The 20763-nt window shown below is 41.1% G+C and overlaps 2 protein-coding genes across 3 annotated transcripts; one reads left to right on the top strand and one right to left on the bottom strand.

Moving 5' to 3' along the window:
- Positions 1-9964: 9964 nt before the first annotated feature.
- zgc:171927 (uncharacterized protein LOC100124616 homolog) lies at positions 9965-15430 on the top strand. 2 transcript variants are annotated; one of them, XM_067364337.1, is made up of 8 exons: positions 9965-10145; positions 12562-12600; positions 13061-13150; positions 13424-13496; positions 13754-13849; positions 14190-14285; positions 14385-14516; positions 14610-15430. In XM_067364337.1, exons 3-8 carry the CDS (start codon positions 13137-13139, stop codon positions 14829-14831), a joined length of 633 nt encoding a protein of 210 aa, XP_067220438.1. In that variant the 5' UTR covers positions 9965-10145; positions 12562-12600; positions 13061-13136; the 3' UTR covers positions 14832-15430. The 2 variants fall into 2 exon arrangements, with proteins under 2 accessions (XP_067220438.1, XP_067220439.1); XM_067364338.1 differs by lacking the exons at positions 9965-10145; positions 12562-12600 and having other exon boundaries at positions 13040-13150.
- Positions 15431-17370: 1940 nt separating this feature from the next.
- LOC137004137 (gap junction delta-2 protein) lies at positions 17371-18435 on the bottom strand. The gene has a single exon (XM_067364336.1). The coding sequence runs from the start codon at positions 18433-18435 to the stop codon at positions 17371-17373; it is 1065 nt and encodes a 354-aa protein (XP_067220437.1).
- Positions 18436-20763: the final 2328 nt, after the last annotated feature.

Here is a 20763-nt window from a genome sequence, read left to right as displayed (position 1 = left end):
GAGAGGAATCATAGACCCATCAGTGAATATCTGCACAAAATCTGGCCAAATTCTTTTTAAATGTTCATTGACTAAGGCTACAGGATCACCCTTTCCTTCCTTCATTTGATGTAACACCGAAAAATCAACTGTGGGCTCTGGCAGCAACCATGGAGGAACTGGAGACCAGCAAACTGCAGGTCCAATTATAAAATCTTTCATACCCAATTCTTGAGCTCTCTTATCAACAGTGTACATCATGCTCCCCATTCTATCCCTTCCATCTCTTCTCTGAAACTCCCAATGATCTTCAACCACTTTTCTAGCGGGATTTGTGTAATTAAAACTTCTGAGTTTAGACCAATAGAAGAGGGATAGCTTAATTCTTCTTAACTTAAGTGAAGTCTCTCCCATTTCAACTAACAGTGCATTAATTGGTGTTGTTTTCATAGCACCACTACAAATTCTTAAAGCCTTAGCTTGAATAATCTCCAATTTCTTTAAAACAGCTGGCGCTGAAGCTCCATAAACCATACATCCATAATCAATATTGGATCTGATAATTCCCCTATAAATCATCATTAAAGTATCTCTATCCACACCCCAGTCTCTTCCAACTAGGCATCTTAAAACATTAATAACTTTCTCACATCTTAAAACTATTTGACCTATGAAAACCCTCCAAGTCATTCTCTCCTCGAACCAAACTCCCAAGAATTTAAATGATTTAACCCTTTCAATGGGAGAGTTATAAATCTTTAATCCCTGCTCTGGAATAACTCTTTTAAAACCAAATACAACATATTTAGATTTTGCGACTGAAATTTTAAATCCCCATTCCTCTGCCCAAGTCTCTACTGAATTAATTGCTAGCTGACACTGTTTAAAAATATAACTCAAATTACGCCCTCTCTTCCATACAGCCCCATCATCAGCAAATAACGACAGACCAAAATTCCCTTCCAATTTATTAAAAATATCATTTATCATCACATTAAATAACACTGGGCTGATTACACTACCCTGGGGAGTTCCATTTACAACCTTTTCCTCACTGGAAAGAGACCCATCTACTTTTACTTGAATAGTGCACTCCTTCAAAAAATTATTTATCCAATTTAACATCCTCCCTCTAATCCCTGCATCATACAACTTTATCACCAGCCCCTCCTTCCATACCATGTCATATGCTTTTTCAATATCTAAAAAGACACCCACAACTGCTTCTTTATTAGCCATAGCTCTTTTAATTTCTACATCTAATACTAAAACAGAATCCATTGTAGATCTACCAATTCTAAATCCACTTTGATAAGGAGCAAAGAACTCCTGTTTCTCTAAAAAGTAAACTAATCTATCTGTAACCATTCGCTCCATTGTCTTACAAAGCACAGACGTAAGAGCTTCAATATAGGCATGATAATAGCATGCTTCCACTCCCTTGGCAATCTGCCACACTCCCATACAGTATTTATAAGCCTTAATAATTCTTCTAAAACTTGATCATCCAAGTTTCGAAGGATCTGATATCCTATCCCATCTCTTCCAGGTGCTGTATCTTTCCCCTTAAGAATAGCTTGTTTTAGTTCTTCCATAGAAAACGTCTCGGGTTACAGATGTAACCCTGGTTCCCTGAGTAAGGGAACGAGACGCTGCGTGAAACGCATTGGGAACCTTCTGCGTCATATCGTCATTGAAGCACTCCTGTATACAACCAATCGTGTAACGAGACGTCAGAGACGGGTGACGTCACGGACCAGGAAACTATAAAGCATGCCCGGATGCAGAGAACACTAGCTTCTGTGGTAAATCTGAAGCAAGCACTCGCAAGTATGCAGGGGTACGGCAAGAGACGCAGCGTCTCGTTCCCTTACTCAGGGAACCAGGGTTACATCTGTAACCCGAGACGTTCCCTTTCGTGGGAACTATCGACGCTGCGTGAAACGCATTGGGAACGCAATCCCAACTGTGCCATACTTCAAGTGCTTGTTTATGTTAGCTCGAAAGTACGGAGGAGCCCGGAGTGGAGCTCACATCAAAGTTATAATATCTGATAAACGTATGCTGGCTTGACCATCCAACTGCGTCACAAACGTCACTCATAGGGACGCCAGACATCAAAGCTCTTGACGCCGCCATACCCCGGCCGCTTTGTATGCTAGTGAGATGGCCTCGACCACCCACTTACTCATTCTCTGCTTGGATGCCGGTCCGCCTTTATTAGGGGAGCCGTAACTGACAAACATTTGCTCTGTTTTCCACCACAGGGCAGCTCTGTGGACGTATGCATCCAAAGCCCTAACTGGGCAGAGCAGATTCAGTTTTTCCTGATCCGAGGATGTAAATGGAGGAGGATGGAAGGCTTGAAGCACAATAGGACCCGGGACATTGGTGGGGACCTTTGGCACATAGCCTGGTCTAGCATGAAGAAATGCTCTCACCATTCCAGGAGCGAACTCCAGATACGAGGGGGCCACTGAAAGGGCCTGAAGATCTCCAATTCTTCTCAGAGAAGTAATAGCAAGCAAAAATATAGTCTTTAAAGTTAGAAACTTTATAGACACCTCCTCCAGTGGTTCAAAGGGAGCCTCGGCTAACCCTTGTAGAACCACTGATAAGTCCCAAGCCGGGGTCCTTATGCACACTGGAGGCCTCAACCTCAGTGTACCACGGAGGAAGCGTGACACGAGGGGGTCTCGACCCACCGAGGAACCCCCCCAACATGGTAGGCTGATATAGCCGCAACATAAACCTTCAAGGTTGAGTAAGACAGGCCTTCCGAGAATTTTTCTTGGAGAAAGCATAGCACAGAGCTTATCGGAGCATGAACAGGGTCTATTTCATGTCGTCTACACCAAGTAGAGAATAGATTCCATTTGTAGGAATAAAGCTTCCTCGTGGAGGGAGCCCTAGAGCTAAGTATGGTCTCAACAACCTCAGTTGAGAGACCAGCCTCTATGAACCTGGCCCCCTCAGAGGCCAGGCCCACAGTTTCCATAGTTCTGGGCGGGGATGTATTATCGTGCCGCCCGCCTGAGATAGGAGATCTGGCCTTAAGGGAAGCTCCATTGGAGAGCCGTCTATCATGGACACCAAGTCCGAGAACCATATTCGGGTCGGCCAGTGCGGGGCCACCAGTGTTAGGCTGACCCCTTCCTGGCGTACTTTCTCCAGGACTCGTGGGAGCAGAGCGAACAGGGCAAAAGCATACAGACGTAGCCTCGGCCACGTCTGTACCATGGCATCCAGACCCAGGGGTGCTGGATGTGTGAGGGAGTACCAGAGCGGACACTGGGTTGACTCTCCCGAAGCAAACAGGTCTACTTGTGCCTGACTGAAGTTTTTCCAAATGAGATCCACCACTTCTGGATGGATGCTCCACTCCCCGGGCCTCAGCCCCTGCCTCGACAGGGCGTCTGCCCCCACATTCTGACTCCCGGGGATATAAGCTGCCTTCAACGAAAGCAGCTTCCCCTGAGACCACAGGAGGATCCGACGGGCCAAGTAATTTAGTTGGCGAGACCGTAGACCCCCCTGATGATTTATATAAGAGACCACTGACATATTGTCTGTGCGGACCAGCACATGGTGGTCCCTCAGGTCTGGGAGAAAGTGTTTTAGTGCTAGAAACACCGCCATCATCTCCAGCCGATTTATATGCCAGGAGAGATGATGGTCTTCCCAAAGACCTTGAGCTGAGCGACCGTTCATGATCGCTCCCCAGCCCGTGAGGGAGGCGTCTGTTGTAAGCATTGCGCGACGACCAGAGGCTCCCAACGCGGGACCCCGGGAAAGGAACCAGGGGTCTTTCCACACGGTTAGAGCACGAAGGCATCGCCGTGTGACTTTGATCATTCGAAAAGGATTCCCCCTCGGGGAAAACGCCCTGGTCCTGAGCCACCACTGTAGGGGTCTCATGTGCAGGAGGCCAAAAGGAATTATGTTGGACGCAGCTGCCATTAGACCCAACAGTTTCTGAAACTGTTTCACAGTGAGAGACTGGCCTAACTTCACCCCTTTTACGGTTGACAGAACAGAGCTCACACGGGCAGAAGTCAGACGTGCCCGCATTGTTGTGGAGTCCCACATAACACCTAGATAATTGGTGGTCTGAGCCGGTATCAGTACACTCTTCTTGGCATTGAGCCTCAGCCCAAGCCTTTTCATGTGAGACAGGACAACATCTCGATGTTGAACTGCTTGTTGCTCTGAGCGAGCTAGAATCAACCAATCGTCGATGTAATTCAGTATGTGAATGCCCTGGAGTCTCAAGGGAGCCAGGGCTGCATCCACGCACGTCGTGAATGTGCGGGGTGATAATGATAGGCCAAACGGAAGAACCTTGTATTGGTAAGCTTCGCCCCCGAAAACAAACCTGAGGAACTTCCAGTGAGAAGGATGGATGGACACATGAAAGTATGCATCTTTCAAGTCTATCATCACAAACCAGTCCTCGGACCTGATTTGGGGAATGATCTGTTTGAGTGTAAGCATCTTGAATTTTAGTTTTTGTACAGACCGATTTAGCACCCGTAAATCTATGATAGGACGAAGTCCTCCATCCTTCTTTGGAACTATGAAGTAACGGCTGTAAAAGCCTGACAGCTCGCTGTGAGGAGGAACCCTTTCTATAGCTCCTTTCTGCAAAAGTGTCATGACTTCTTGTTCCATAACCAGAGACTACTCGGAGGTCACCACTGTGGGAAGGACCCCGTTGAATCTGGGCGGGCGAGACCCGAACTGTATTTTGTAACCTTTTTCTATCATGAGCAGCACCCAATTTGATATATTCGGTAGAGTTTTCCATTCTTCTAGAAAATCTACTAAGGGAACCAGCCTCTCGAGACTGGTCTCTGGTGTTTTTTGAGCACTTGGCTCGGCGCTCTGAAACAGCGCGCCGGCAGAGGTCAGCCGAATCAAGTGACAACCGTCCTTCCTCGGAAGGTCGGTGGGGACCTGACGCACACTGGATGATAGATATGGCGAGGTCCCCGGAGGGTGCTGGAGGGAAGCAGGTGTCAGATGTGTTAACACCAGGCTTCCTCCAGACGGGGGCTGCCCTCCTGGGTCCTGACCCACAGATATCAGGACCGCTTTTTAGAAGCCTTCCGCGCCACAATGACGGCCCGCAGGTCCGTCTTGCCGTGGGAAGGCTTCTGTTGTGCGGCTCGCCCCTGTCCCCAGAATCTACGTGGGGGAGCACGGGCGGCCACACTTATTTTCTGTTGCGCTCTGTGGTGCGCTGAGGAGCTCGTTGCGGCCCGAGACTGCTCCTGTTCAACAGTCTCGGCGGGGACTTTAGACCGGCGGGGGAAGAACCTCTGAAACGCCGCAGATTGTTTCTTGGTCTCCTGGAACCTCTCGACGAAAGATGTAACTGCGTCGCCGCAGAGGCCCGCAGGAGACAGCGGCGCATCCATAAGGGCAGCTTTGTCTCTGTCCCTTATGTCAGAGAGGTTCAGCCACAAGTGCCTCTCCGTGGCCACCAGGGCTGCCATAGAACGGCCCACCTCTTTGGCCGTCTCCTTAGTGGCACGGAGAGCCAGGTCTGTCGCCATGTGCAGTTCCTGGATGCACTCAAATGTGGCCTCCCCGCTGGTATCAATTTCCCCCAGCAGGTCGGCTTGGTAAGCCTGCAGCAGCGCCATAGTATGGAGACACGCTGCTGCCTGACCTGCCGCCGCATAAGCTTTGCCCACCAAGTTAGATGTAGTTTTAAGGGGCTTGGTGGGCAGCGTCGGTGCTTTCAGGGACGATGCCGACTCAGGCGAGAGATAGCCCGCGAGCGTCTCTTCAACCCGGGGCATCGCCGCGTAACCATGCTGTTTCAGCCCCACGATGTTACTGTAGACTGAAGTCTGGGGGCTGAACACTCGATGTTGTACAGGTCTATTCCACGATCTAGACACCTCGGTGTGTAGATCCGGGAAGAACGGTAAGCACCGACGTTGGGGTAGTGAATGCGCGGGGAGAAAGCGTTCATCAAGCTTGCTTTTCTGTTTTAAGTCTCTCCGCTCTGTTTCAGGCCAACTGATATTTAATTTGGCTACAGCTCTGGTCACTACCCCTAAGAGCTCCTCATATGCGGGGGAAGAGGATGGCGGTCCCTCTTCCCCTGCGTCGACGCTCATCACATCAACATCCTCAGATGAAGATAGATGAAGCGCCGATGTCTCTCCCCGAGGGGAAGAAACCGCTGGGCGTGCTTCCACCGCGGCAGGAGAGACATTGGGTCTGGCAGCTAAAGGGAGAGATAGGGCGGAGCCCGTCTCAACCCCCGCTGCCAGATCCATCTGTGAACCCCACGAATGGAGTCTCCGCTCCGCCTCGGCAGCAGCGGGACCTGATCCGCGGGGAACACCGACCGAGGCACCCTCTTTCTTGTCAAAGAGTGCCCGGCGAGATCTCAACACTCTGAGGGTGAGCTTTTCACAATGCACGCAGACAGCTCCCTCGAGAGCTGCCTGCGCGTGCTCAACCCCCAGGCAAACTACACACATATTGTGTGTGTCCCCGTCAGGAATGAAGCGAGTGCAGGGAGACGCACACTTCCTGAACCGTTTGCCTTCGGCCATTTTTTTTCTCTTATAAATATACATATATACATATATATCTTGTCTTTTTTATTGTGTATATATATATAGTGTTGTGGAACTCTTGTCCTCAGACAAAGAGACGACAAACAAACACTAAATAAGACGCACAGACAGCGGTAACAATATACACAAGTGTTGCTGAAACTCTTGTCCTCAGACAAAGAGTGAAATCAGGGATGATAATGAGACAGACAAACACTAAATAAGACACACTGGATAACATGGAGCGCTTGCTGAAGATAGCAGAAGCTAGCGTTCTCTGCATCCGGGCATGCTTTATAGTTTCCTGGTCCGTGACGTCACCCGTCTCTGACGTCTCGTTACACGATTGGTTGGATACAGGAGTGCTTCAATGACGATATCACGCAGAAGGTTCCCAATGCGTTTCACGCAGCGTCGATAGTTCCCACGAAAGGGAACAAATCATTCACTACATTTGTATTATCTTTAGTATACTCCAATTTAAAATTCTCATTCTTCAATTTTTCCTCTCTCTTTTTATTACTAGCTAAACTTAAATTCTTAGAACTATGCACTTCCTTAAAAATTTTAACCAACATCTCTGCTTTATCCTTACTAATAACTGCTTCTTGTCCCTCAATCTGTAAAACTGGAACTTTACTTGATTTATACACTCCTGACATTTTATGTATTAAGGACCAGAGTTTCCTAACATTTGTTTCTATTCCTAAATCACTACAAAATTTACGCCAGCTCTCTCTCTTTGCTTCTTTTATGACTCTTCTAGCTTTAGCTCTCAATTTCTTATATACTATTGCATGAGCTTCTATTGGGTTTTTCCTCAATTTTCGATATGCTTTATTTCTATCTCGAACAGCGATAGTACATGTCTCAGTCCACCAGGGAACAATCTGGCGTTCTTTTGATAACTCAACTCTTGGTATAAACTCATCTGCAGCCTTTATTAATATGTCGCAAATTGCCCTATTCCATCCATCTAAATCGCCTCGAAATACATTACACACCATTTCTTGCGTCCTTTCTTTAAATTCAACCCATTTTGTTTTTCTATAATTATATTTTTTAGGTCTATACCCCATTTCTTTAATTAGTCTTCTCCCAATCCTACTTAAAATAGGAACATGATCACTTCCAATAGTATACCGATCCATTATATCCCATTCTCCCACTATGGCAGGCTCAGGGGAAGTAAAGGTTAAGTCAATACATGAAGTTGACCCACAACTAGTTTGAAACCAAGTTGGCCTACCATCATTTAACACAACCAAACCATGATTATCAATAAACTCCTCCAGGACTGAGCCATTTCTATCTCGAGACTTACTGCCCCAAATTCCACTATGAGCATTAAAATCCCCAGTCCAAATCACTGGCAACTCAACTTTAGCCATGATTCCTTCTAGAATCTCTTCCTCTAATTGCAACCCTGGATTATAATAATTAACTATTGAAATCCTTCCCTGCTCTGACCATACAACAACAACCACACATTCAAGTTCTATTCTGATCTCTACTCTGTTAAATTGCAACCCATTTTTAATAAAGGTGACACACCCACCTCCAACCCTATTTACTCTATCTGCTCTAAAACTATCATATCCTGGAATAACAAAATCTAAACAAGGTTTAAGCCATGACTCCTGGACACAAATCACATCAGGTTTTTCACTAAAAGCATCAATAAATCTCTTGAATTCTTGCCCATTGGCTACTAAACTTCTAGCATTCCATTGCAGAATATAAAACATGTAGAAAAGGAATAAACAGATAAATATATACTTAACTGTCCATCTCATCCTCAGTTGTCACATATTCCTCAACTACCTTGTCTCTCCCTTCCCTAATAAAAACATGCTGACTCCCTGATAATCCTTCATGCATGAACTTATACAACATCTCTGTGTGAATGTCCTTGATCGCAAGAAATTTATCCGCAACTGCAATCACTTCTCTTACCACATCCGATTTATTCTTTGCCAACTCTTTAATTCTCCACACTGCTTCTGAAACAAAAGCCAAAAATGCCTTCTTTTTGATCATTATGTAATCCTCTGGGACATTTGAGAACACTTGCTGTGGCTTCTCTGGTCCCTTAACTGGACCACTACCACTTCTTCCCTCAATCCTTCTCACTGCTTCTGCGTATGATATCTTATTCTCATCCCTTACTTTCTGCACTAACATAGCCTTTTCATGGGAGGGACACCCTTTGAATGTAGTCGTATGATTCCCCCCACAGTTGCAGCATTTAGTCTGATTTTTACACTCTTTAATGTCATGATCTTCACTACACTTTCCACATCTTCGTCTACCTCTACACACCGCTGCTATGTGTCCAAACCTCTGACACTTATAACATCTCAGTGGAGGTCTTTCATACTTCCTGACTCTGAAACACAGATATCCTAGCATGACTTTCTCTGGCAAATCTTTTCCCATGTATGTCAATAATACCGCAGAGCTTTCTCTTCCTTCATCTCTTAGATTCTTTCCCATCCGGGAAACACTGACCACCTTTCCTCCTTTCAAACTGGTTTTTAGTTCCTCCTCAGAAATTTCATACGACACATTATAGATAACTCCTTTTGTCTTATTAGATCCAGGAATGAAACCTTCTACACTCTTACCACTCAACTGCTTCACTTTACATGCTTTAGTTTGTTGTTCTGCTGTTTTACACAATATCATTAACATACCGTTCGCTAGAGTCTTAGCTTGCCGAACATCCCCTATCTCACACTTTATAGCGCTTGAAGTCTTCAATGGACTAATAGATCCAAAACCCCCACTATCATCCCTAACTTTAAAGAGCACTTTGAACTCTTCTCCATTTTGCTGGTAATCCACTTTTCTACTTTTAACATTTCTATCCATATCGCTGTCAACCTCTTGATTAAGCTTACGATTTCTTTTTCCCTTATTGCTCTTTATCTGCTTCCATTCCCCTTCTTCCTCTTCCCACCCTCCCCCGCTCCCACCTGACATGGGCTGGCGACTGAGTTAACAAGCAATCCAACGCAGCTTATCTTCTCTGTCCACCTTAGTTGAAACTTTCCCACACCGGTTGAAGATTTACTTTTCTTCACAAAACGAAGAATGTTCAAAAATCTGAAGCGCTTCTCACGTGTCAGCTGTCTTCAAGAGCCCAGCACCGAGACACACACTCAACAAACCAAAGCCATCCACTGTCCAACGGAAGTCAGAAGCTTTGGCTGGTCGACTCCCCACTCCTTGTCTCGATTCACGACGGTTAGCTTGTAATAATGTTTTATAATAAGAGCGAACTGGCAGATTTCCGCGGGAAATTCAAGCATGCAGCAGTTCCTCTGTGCGTCATTACGTCACGTCCGTAAACAGGAAGGAGTCCCGTTGAGAGGCTCAGTTAAATCATGTGAGGAAGCTGCCGGTAGTGGCACATTTATAGCCTTTTCTCACAGCAGCTGAAATAATTAAACTTATCATTTTGATGGCAGATTGTAATCCAAAAAGGTCCTAATGACAATCATCAGTGACAACTGGAGATTCACCCGTAGTCAAAAAGCAAAAGACTTCGGACTGTGGAGTGGATACAGAAATTGAAATCTACAGGTAACGCTAATATACACATAGTCATAGTAATGCTGATGTTGTTAACATTAACGATTTGAGAACAATATAACAGTAATAATAATTCAGGGCTCTCAAGTTTTGGAGACAGGCAAGAGTGACAATTTTGTGCTCTAAAAGTAATTAATTAATAGCTGATGGTTGGGCACATTAGTCATGTACACAACATATAGTAGGCTAAATGAGAGTTCGTAAGTGGTCAAACATGTAGAGTACACATTTAAACCATTAAAAATATGTAGCAAAAGAGGTTACCTTTGTTGAATTAATTTATTTGTGGGAGCCTGTGTCAGTATTTGTGGAACTAATGGTCACTCTTTGATTATGCTTTTTTTTCATTGGTTGTTGCGTTAAATCTTACCCAGATACAATAGTGCTATTTTCTGATTGGCTATTGTGTAGCCTCTTTCTTTTTTTTTTTTGATTGGCTGATAAGTGGCAGGTTCGAGACGCGCTTGATTCCTTCCCGGTTCCAGAGAGAGGCGCGGCCAGATACATTTTGGGCAATGCGGCATATTAAATATATAAGATAAATAGTTTTTCTGCGTGAGAAATACAATGTGTGGCGGGAGTGCGTGACAAAAGTGCCTAATGCTTTTTTTCTCAGTTGGTCAAAACAAAAGTAGCATAAATGTTACTTACTTGTTCAGATGATATTTTCCAGTGAAAATTCTTATATTGGTCATACTTTCAAGACATAGAGTCTGTGATTCTGAAGTTCAGTATCCACCGGTGCGGGGACTGACAGCAAGCATTAGATTCATCCGCGCTGACGACCTGTGCCGAGGCACAACGCACGTACAGATAACTGTTCCGCATATGACTGCAATCGCATGTTTCAAACAGAGATGGCGACAAAGAGGAAAAATTGCGGACAGCAGATTTAAGATTTTAATTTTAAGACAAAAATTGGTTGGCACAGATACAACTACTGGAGCTGAGAACTCAGGAATGCTTGGCAGTCAGTTGCTTTATTTATTTATTTACTTACTCAACATTTTAAAAACCAGGGGTACTCAAAAGGCGGCCCGTCAGCATTACATTTGTGGCCTGCATCATGCTACATATAAATGTATTTTTATTATAATTTGCGTTCAAAATTAGCGTGAATATTACTTCGTTTTTTTACACGTACACGTATTTTTAGTCGTAAAGTGCACGTGACGCTGTAATCATCAGCAGAGATCGCGTATAGTGTACGCGCGCAGCACAGTTTTTCTAACCGCAAAGAACAATATAAACTGAAGGCACTTTGCACGCGCACATTGAATAGTTTTTGCACTAATTTAGTTTGTCCACAAGGTGTCTGCACTGAAACGGGCTGTTGTTTCAGTCTGAAAAGAAACGGATAAGACGGAACAAGAGTAACAACAAACACAATAGCTGACCGTGTTGAAGAGCGCTCGTTTGAGGGGATTAAAAGATACCAGCAACTCTGATTTTAAACAAGTACAAAGACATTTTATTGTAACTATTTGAGCGAAAAAGACTAGACAAGCATAAATCTCTCTAGTGCGCATGTGTCGAGCACTTGTGTTCGTGAACGCCATCAAAGGCTCGAGACTGTGCGCGCAAGTAAAAAACAAAGTAACCTTATTTTTCCATGATGAAATGCAGTTGACATTCCTCAAACTTTGCAGTGTGTAAGTTGCAGAGCAGCATGAAAAACACACCTTTTATTCTTAATGTCAATGTGTTATAAACAGAAAGCAAGCAGCGCTCCCATTACAGATCTGTCATCATTGAGCTCACGGAGAATATCTGATTTATCATGTTTACAGCGTTGGTTATAGTTAGATAATTCATAAAATTGTGATTGAACATTAAAAAAAAGAAAACATATTTTTGGATTCTGACCAAATTAAAAGGTAGGTAATAATAATACAAATAATACAACATTTATTCTCTGAGTATAAATAGGTGCTATAAAAAGTGTTAAAAAGGTGCAATGGAGTATAAAAAGACTATAAAAAAGTGCAATGTTTTCGTCTTATGGACAAACTCTCATCAGCCAGTGAACAACAGCCAGACCTTAAAAACTGCACTTTTAGTAAACAAACAGTAAAACTACAAATATTGTCTTAAGTAGGCCTAAATAAAAGTCTTACGATCCAAGCTATAATTTGTGGCCCTTCACATTTCATTTGGTTAAAATGCGGCCCTCTTGGCCTCTGAACTTGAGTACCCCTGGTCTAAACAATATTCTTCAGCCACCTTTTCTCAAAAAAAAAAAAAAAAAACATATAGGCTACCTATTGATTTACATGTGACTATTGAAGAGTATTATTGTGATTAAATCTTCAGCATACTTATTTACAATATTTATAAAGCATTGTACAATTCTATACGCTTTTTTAATGCATTTTATTTATTTATTTATTTTTATTTTTTGCATTAGTGTACTATCTGACACTGAATAATGTTCAACAGGAATGAGGTGGGTCGACTCTTTCTTATTCTTCAGCGGCCTCTAGTGGCAGTAGTTTACTATTACAAGTTAATTTGGTAACAAGTTTTTGTCTGGTTACTGGTAATGGTCTTGGGTTCACTGTTTTTTCTTGCCTGTTAATATAAATCTCATAAGCTTTATAACTTTTTTGTGATTAACTTAAACACTGACACTGCTATAACAGCTAGTTGGCTATAGCCTATTGGTACAGTTACATAATTCATGAACATATCAATCTTCAGAAGTTGTTCAGACTTAATAATTTGGCAGAAGTCAACATATGCTTTTTCTGAGTGCCATGTCTTTGACACTTGTTGTCGCTACTACTGGGCTGCAACTTTAAGAAACAGGTAATGGCCACTTTGTAACCTGATCAGAGGCTTTAATAAATGATGGAGCCGTATCTGGGTTCACTATTGCTACTGTTGTTGCTGTTTGCATTTCCAAGGACAGAACCCAGCTGAACAAAGATAAACGAGCTAAAAACAATTTTGGACAGCATTCTGCGATCGATTAACCTAAGGATGAATCCTGAGTAGTAAGTAGTTATGCCTACTAGATTGTTTAGGGGTACTAGTTTTTTTGTTGTTGTTTGTTTGTTTACTTTTGTTTTTTATTACACCGTGTTGTTAACGGTGGACAGACTTTCTTCAGTTCCAATGACTAGAGAAGAATTCTGCCCTCTAGTTTATCCCATTAATGCTAGTATTATATATTGTGCCAAACACTGAGTAAATAAAAATGCAGCGTACATTGAGCATGAACACCAGTACAGTAACATGCATTGTTAATAATATGATGTTTTTCTCAGTGACTACCTGTTCAAATTGCTGCTGATTGGGGACTCTGGTGTCGGAAAGTCATGTTTACTCCTACGGTTTGCTGTAAGGGAAGTCATTTTTTCCTTTTATGTGTCTTCAGTACCCATCATTTTCTGTTTCAAGGTTCTTCGTTGAATGGTGTCATTCATTTAGTTCACCCCAAAATCTAAATTCTGTACATTATTGACTCAGCTTCATGGTGTTTCAAATCTATATGCTGTTTGTTTTTTTAAATAATTAAACTTTTAAAGAATCTGTTTTGCAAGTGTCCACCATTTTATGTTTAAAGATATGTCTGTTGATGACACTTATTCCACCAGGATGACACCTATACAGAGAGCTATATCAGCACCATTGGAGTAGATTTCAAAATCAGAACTATTGAAATGGAGGGGAAGACTGTCAAACTGCAGATTGTGAGTGTAGAAATGTATTTCAATTCATATTCAGAGTCAAGATGGTTTGTGCCTGTCTGTGTCTGAGTTGCTTTCTTTGTTTGATCCAGTTATTGTTTCTTATTTAAACAAACCCCTGTGGAACAAAAACATTTAAAATCGAATTATTATTGTACAGTGACAATAACTGCTTATTTGCCAATTAACTTTTATTGAAATGACTATCCAGTCACTTGGGTTGGTCCCAATGGAGCAAAAAGGCCCTAAATTCCTGGATGAGGATTGATATTTACGTCTTCTCAAAGTTATTGCGTTTTTTTTTCTTTTTTAAACATGTGCAACGCTTTTCTCCGTCCTGAAGTGGGATACAGCAGGGCAAGAGCGATTTCGAACAATAACATCCAGCTATTATCGAGGGGCTCATGGGATTATAATTGTCTATGATGTCACTGAGCAGGTAATACTTTTGAATATTACATAATGTTTATTATTTTAGCATTTTGTGTCTGGAGAATTACATAATAACAATGCTTATTAAAGTACTTTGTTTATACAGGAGTCTTTCAACAATGTGAAGCAGTGGTTAGAAGAAATTGATCGCTATGCATGTGAAAATGTCTCCAAGTTGCTAGTCGGTAACAAGTGTGACCTTTCCTCAAAAAAGGTGGTAGACTTTACCACAGCAAAGGTAAGCTCTCTGCTTATGCAAATTCATGGTGAGGTCTGTTCTACAGGATTGCCAGATCTTACAGATCTTTACATTTCATTTGTACTTTATCAGGAATTTGCTGAGTCACTCAAAATCCCATTCCTGGAGACAAGTGCCAAGAATGCAAACAACGTAGAGAAGGCATTTTTAACAATGGCCTCTGAAATCCAGAAGAGGATCGGGACAGACAGCGTTCAGAATGAAACTGTTAAAATGGGATCCAAAATAAACAGTGCCCCCTTATGGCCTGGCGGAGAGAAGTCAGTAGCTGAGGAGGTCAGCTCTTGTTGCTAGTGCTCAGTATCATTAAAATTCAGGGTAATACAAAAATTCATATTTTTTTGTTTATCGTTTTATGTGTTTTTGTTCCTCTTTTTCTTTCTTTTTCATTTTAAATGTAAAATAAGCCATTTACTTTGTTTGCACATCCTAATGAGCTAATGTAGATGCATTTGGAAATGTTTCTGGAAATCATTTTTTGATCATACATGCATTGTTCTAAATTAAATTCTCTTTCATCTTTTTGGTGATGGACAAAACCTATAAGCATACACTACTTTTAAAAATTTAGGGGTCATTTAGATTATTAAATGTTTTTGAAAGAATATTCTTACAAGGCTGTATTCATTTGATCAAAAGACAGTAAAATGAGTAATATGAAATATTATTACAATTTAAAATAACTGTTTTACACTTTAATATATTTTAAAATATAATTTATTCCTGCGTTGACAAAGCTGAATTTTCAGCAGCTATATTACTCCAGTCTTCAGTGTCACATGATCCACCAGAAATTATTCAAACATGATTTTGTGCTCAAGATTCTTCTTATTATTGTTGAAAGCAGTTATGCTGGCCTAATTTTTTCAGCATTCTTTGATAAATAGAAAGTTTGAAAGAACAGCATTAATTTAATTTTTTTGTAATAGAATAGAAGTTTTTGTTTTCTTAAATCTTACTGACCTCAAACTTTTGCATGGTAGTGTATATATTTAAAATAAACATACTATGAAATCTAAGGAAAGTTCAGCTTAAAGTATATTTACTTTTCAATTTCTCAAAAAATAAAAATGTATATACATTAAATTTGTAACTTTTTTCTGAGTATACAAGAACCTTCTGATTGTTTTGAGCTTCATTTACATACCGTAATCAAGCAGTTCTGCACTCTCACTTTGCAGTACATATACAGAAGTGTTTGCACTGCATACAAAGCTAAATAAACGCTCGGATCAACCATGTGCTAAATATTATATGTGCAGGTAAAGTACTGGCCCAGGAGTTGTGTCAGAATCAAAAAGAAAATAAACAATAAATCATGGTCATTATTTCATGGATCGCATTAGTGAAATAACATTCAACAAGTATTCATACAATTAAGTAGATATGATATACATTTATAATTTGATGGTCAAATTCTAACATTTAGTTTCATATATATATATATATATATATATATATATATATATATATATATATATATATATATATATATATTTATATTCATTTCAACATTTTTTAAAGGTGCTTATCTTGATTCATAATCATAGCTCTAAAAGAGTAAAACTTTTTTAGGTCCAGCATTGAAAGCATTTGAATGAAACATAAAATGGCACAGAACATTATAACACAACAAAACAACTCTGCTCAAGATCACAACAACATATTTCGTCACTGAAAAGTTTCAGGCCTGTTTCATACATCCAGCAGGGTCATGTTGAGCTTCACACTGTTTCCTGCCTGGGTTATTTATTATTTATTAATAAAATGGATGTTCTTAAATTGACAGACATTTCCTTCAACCCTAAAACACATCACAATGCAATGCATAATTCATGAGTATATGAGTAAAACACCTGTGGAAAAATCAGTGCAGAAAATGTCTTCATATTAACACAGTACATCGGGCCTAATTATTTCCTTTGATATCAGGCGTCTTTTTTCAAACAAATGGGTGAATAGATCACGTATTGCTCTTGTGTTGATGATAAATACATTTAATTTTATTTTTAAAATTAAATAAGTTAAAGGATTAGTTCACTTCAGAATTAAAATTTCCTGATAATTTACTCACCCCCATGTCATCCAAGATGTTCATGTCTTTCTTTCTTCAGTTGAAAAGAAATGAAGGTTTTTGATGAAAACATTCCAGGATTTTCCTCCTTATAGTGGACTTCAATTGCCTCCAAACGGTTGAAGGTCAAAATTACAGTTTCAATGCAGCTTCAAAGCAAGGAATAAGGTCTAGCGAAACAATTGGTCATTTTTTATAAAAAATGTTAAATAATATACTTTTTAACCACAAATGCTCATCTAGCACTGCTCTGCGATCCACTACGCATGACGTAATCACTTTGGAAAGGTCACATCATGATATAAAACTGACCGATGGTTTCACTAGATAAGACTCTTATTTCTCATCTGGGCGCTTTGAAGCTGCATTTAAACTGCAATTTGGACCTTCAACCCGTTGAACCCCACTGAAGTCCACTATATGGAGAAAAATCCTGGAATGTTTTCCTCAAAAACCTTAATTTCTTTTCGACTGAGGAAAGAAAGACATGAACATCTTGGATGACATGGGGGTGAGTAAATTATCAGGAAATTTTCATTCAGAAGTGAGCTAATACTTTAAGCACTTTCTATCAGTTTTCTGCTGATTTTAGTATTTAATGCACCTAAAGTCCACTTTCATTGCTTCTTCTGGGATGCAGCACCACCCCATGCATTATAATTTGTTAATATGGATAACCAAAAGAGATGAAACAGGCCTTTGACTGAAATGTGCAACGAGCTTGTGTAACAAGAGAAATTAAAAAGAAATCAGTACACATTACAACCAGGACTTTTTGCCAGTAAATCTAGCCATGTTGGCCAATTTCAGCCTTGTGCGTTCCCTCTCCTCTGGGCTTCTCTTTGAGGTGCACTCAAGTGTAGAGTCGGTCTCGAACGAGATGGCTGGACCACGTGAAAGCAAAGTCGTCCCCGTCTTCTCCTGAGACAGGGTGGTTGTTGGCGACTGCAGGACCAGCCTGCTCCGCATTGAGTGTCTGAGGCGTAGCAACAAAGGGTTGCGTTGAGGGTACAGCTCCCTCTCTGACCTGAAGCACAGGAAGCAAGCGGCACACAACATGCGGAAAATGTAGATCCAGCCGAGGTAGTGAAGCTCCACAATGTTCAAGAGGAAACAACCCAGGCTGATGCTAAACATAAAATTAAGGAAGATGGTCTTTTCGGTGGCTCGAGACACAAAACAATCAGTCCGTGTTGGGCAAGGATATGTTTCACAGCGGAACAAATGAGGCACCTCAAATCCGAACAGGTAATACTGACCGACAAGAAACGTGATCTCCAGGACAGAGCGGATCAGGACGTGAACAATATAGATGAGGAGAACCTGACTGGAGAGTGTGGTTGGATCCTTGCTAACCTCACCGAAATCATCCTGCAGTAGACTTTGCTCCACGCTTTCCTCATCCTGACCACCCCATTCTTCCCCCTGGGGTCCATATGGCAGTTTGACACCCTCCCCTTCCAGATGCCCAGGGTGATTGGCCTCTGCCTGCACCCTCTCCGTCTCCATCTTCTCATCTTTGGTGATTTTGTGCAGCACATAGATGATGTAGAAGATGGAGGGCGTTGAGACCAGCACAATCTGGAAGACCCAAAAGCGCAAGTGTGAGACGGGGGCGAAAGTGTCATAGCAGACGTTGTTGCAGCCCGGCTGTAGTGTATTGCAGGTGAACTTGGACTGCTCGTCACTGTACACGGCGTCTCCCACCAAGGTCACCAGCAGTATGCGAAAGATCAGGAGCACCGTCAGCCAGATCTTACCGATGACCGTCGAATGATTCTGAACCTCTGTTAGAAAGCGGCCCAGAATTGACCAGTCCCCCATTTTTTAATCTGGAGAAAACAAGGAAACAGTGGAAAGGCAAAGATATTGTGTAATGCTGTCATCTAATATATTTTAAGTCAAATTCTTAAAGGGTTAGTTCACCCAAAAATGAATCAGTGTATCGTTATGAATCAGTCATTATGAATCAGTGTATCGAATCATGATTCAGATCGCGTGTCAAACTGCCAACGGCTGAAATCACAGGACTTTGGTACTCTGAACACCAGATTCGATACACAGATTCATTATGCTCCGATGCTTCCTGAAGCAGTGTTTTGAAATTGGCCATCACTATATAAGTTGTTATTTAGTTTTTTTGGCACACCAAAAATATTCTCGTTGCTTTATAATATTAATATTGAACCACTGAACTCACATGAACCGATTTAAATATGTTTTTAGTACATTTATGGATCTTGAGAGAGGAAATGTCATTGCTCACTATGAAGGCCTCAGGGAGCCATCGGATTTCAAATAAAATATCTTAATTTGTGTTCCGAAGATTAACGAAGGTCTTACAGGTGTGGAACGGCATGAGGGTGAGTAATAAATGACAGAATTTTCATTTTTGGGTGAACTAACCCTTTAAAGCTACAGTCTGTAAGTTTTGCCTCTTTGTCGCCATCTCTGTTTGAAACCTGCAATTGCATTTATTTGCGGAATTATCATCTTTACGTGGGTTGTGCCTCAGCATGGATGAATCTAATGTTTGCTGTCAGTCACCACACCGGTGTGGATACTTAACTTCAGAATCACAGATTCTACGTCTTGGAAGTATGACCAACATAAGAATTTTCACCGGAAAATGTCATCTTAACAAGTAAGTCACAAGTCTGCCACTTTTGTTCTGACCAACTGAGAAAAAAAACATTACAATAATTCGTGCTGCCAATGGTGATTAAATCTAGTGATCACTTACTTCAGATCACATCAAACTGTGCAAATTATTATTATTGTTATACTTTGTTCTGAAATTGTTAATGTAACATAAGCATTGCGTGACTATGTGTATTTAGTGTGTATTAGCGTTACCTGTAGGTTTAAATTTCTGTAGCCATTCCGCAGTCTGCATGATTGTTATTTCTGGATTACAATCCCCCATCAAAATGTTAAGTTTAATTATTCCAGATGCTGTGAGAAAAGGCTATAAACGATCCACCACCTGCAACATCCTCCACATGCCATAAAGCCTATACTAGCTGGGACTCCTTCTTTATGTAAACAGACGTGACTTAATGGCGCAAAGACGAACGGCTGCATGCTTGAATTTCCCGGCAGAAACCCACCAGTATCACTTGAATTAGGAAACATTATTACAAGCTTACTGTTGTGAATCAGGTTAAAGTAAGGAGATAGTTTTGAACACTGGCTGGTTATATACTTGCTCAAAAGTTGATATTGGATCATTTTTAACCAAAAAAAGTTACGGACTGCAGCTTTAAGAGAGTCAAATAATCTAGTGTTTATGCAAATTAAAACAATATTTCAGAAACTTGCCCAACATGTTATGTGCATTTCTTCATCATGCATAATTCAGGTTGTAAAATTGATTGATGTTTTGCGTAATCTACATCTCTTTGCGGACATTATTTCAGTTGGTAGGTCATGCATAAAATGGCTCACCAATTTAATGAAATTGTATAACATCATGACCATTACATTGATGAAAATGATAAAAACAGAGAAGAAAAAAAAAAACACACTTACCTTTGGTTAATTTGTCTTTTTTCGATACAAATTTGACAAAATGCGCAAAACATACAATTTCATTGCTACATTTGAAAAAGGGCTGTTTGTCAAATGGGAAAGGACCTCAATGTGAGAGCTGCGGGAAATGGGCTGACCACAGGCATCCATCCAAAACCCTCATTGTACTGTATTCAGACAAAGAGTCCCAATGTACAATGTCACAAAGATTTAAAAATACAATGGGATGCAAAATCTCTGAATGTCCCTGAACAGTCAAATTGTTCAAAAGAACCTGCTGGAATGGGGAAACAATGCTAATTCACGAGAGATTTTGTCCTATACCTGCGCTGAACATGTGAAAGCTAATAAAGTTATTTTCTGCATGATAAATTGTTAAACTCATACGCCATAATATGAAAATGATCCAAAAGTAAAGTACTTGACCCATTACACTCATTTTTTTTTTTCACATTGAAATATTTGCTTCCCTAATTTTGAAATGTATTTTAAACACACAACACAACATTTCACCCTTTGGGTCAAAACAGCAAAACCAACAGTCTTTTAAAATAACATTAACTTTAGGAAATGTTTAAAAAAGTTTAAACAGTGAACTTTAATTAAGAATATAAATATGCT

The sequence above is a fragment of the Chanodichthys erythropterus genome, chromosome 17 (genome assembly GCF_024489055.1).
Source record: "Chanodichthys erythropterus isolate Z2021 chromosome 17, ASM2448905v1, whole genome shotgun sequence".
In the NCBI taxonomy this organism is placed as follows: Eukaryota; Metazoa; Chordata; class Actinopteri; order Cypriniformes; family Xenocyprididae; genus Chanodichthys; species Chanodichthys erythropterus.
The sequence above is the reverse complement of the archived record's forward strand: the minus strand, read 5'-3'. Positions and strand labels throughout refer to the sequence as shown.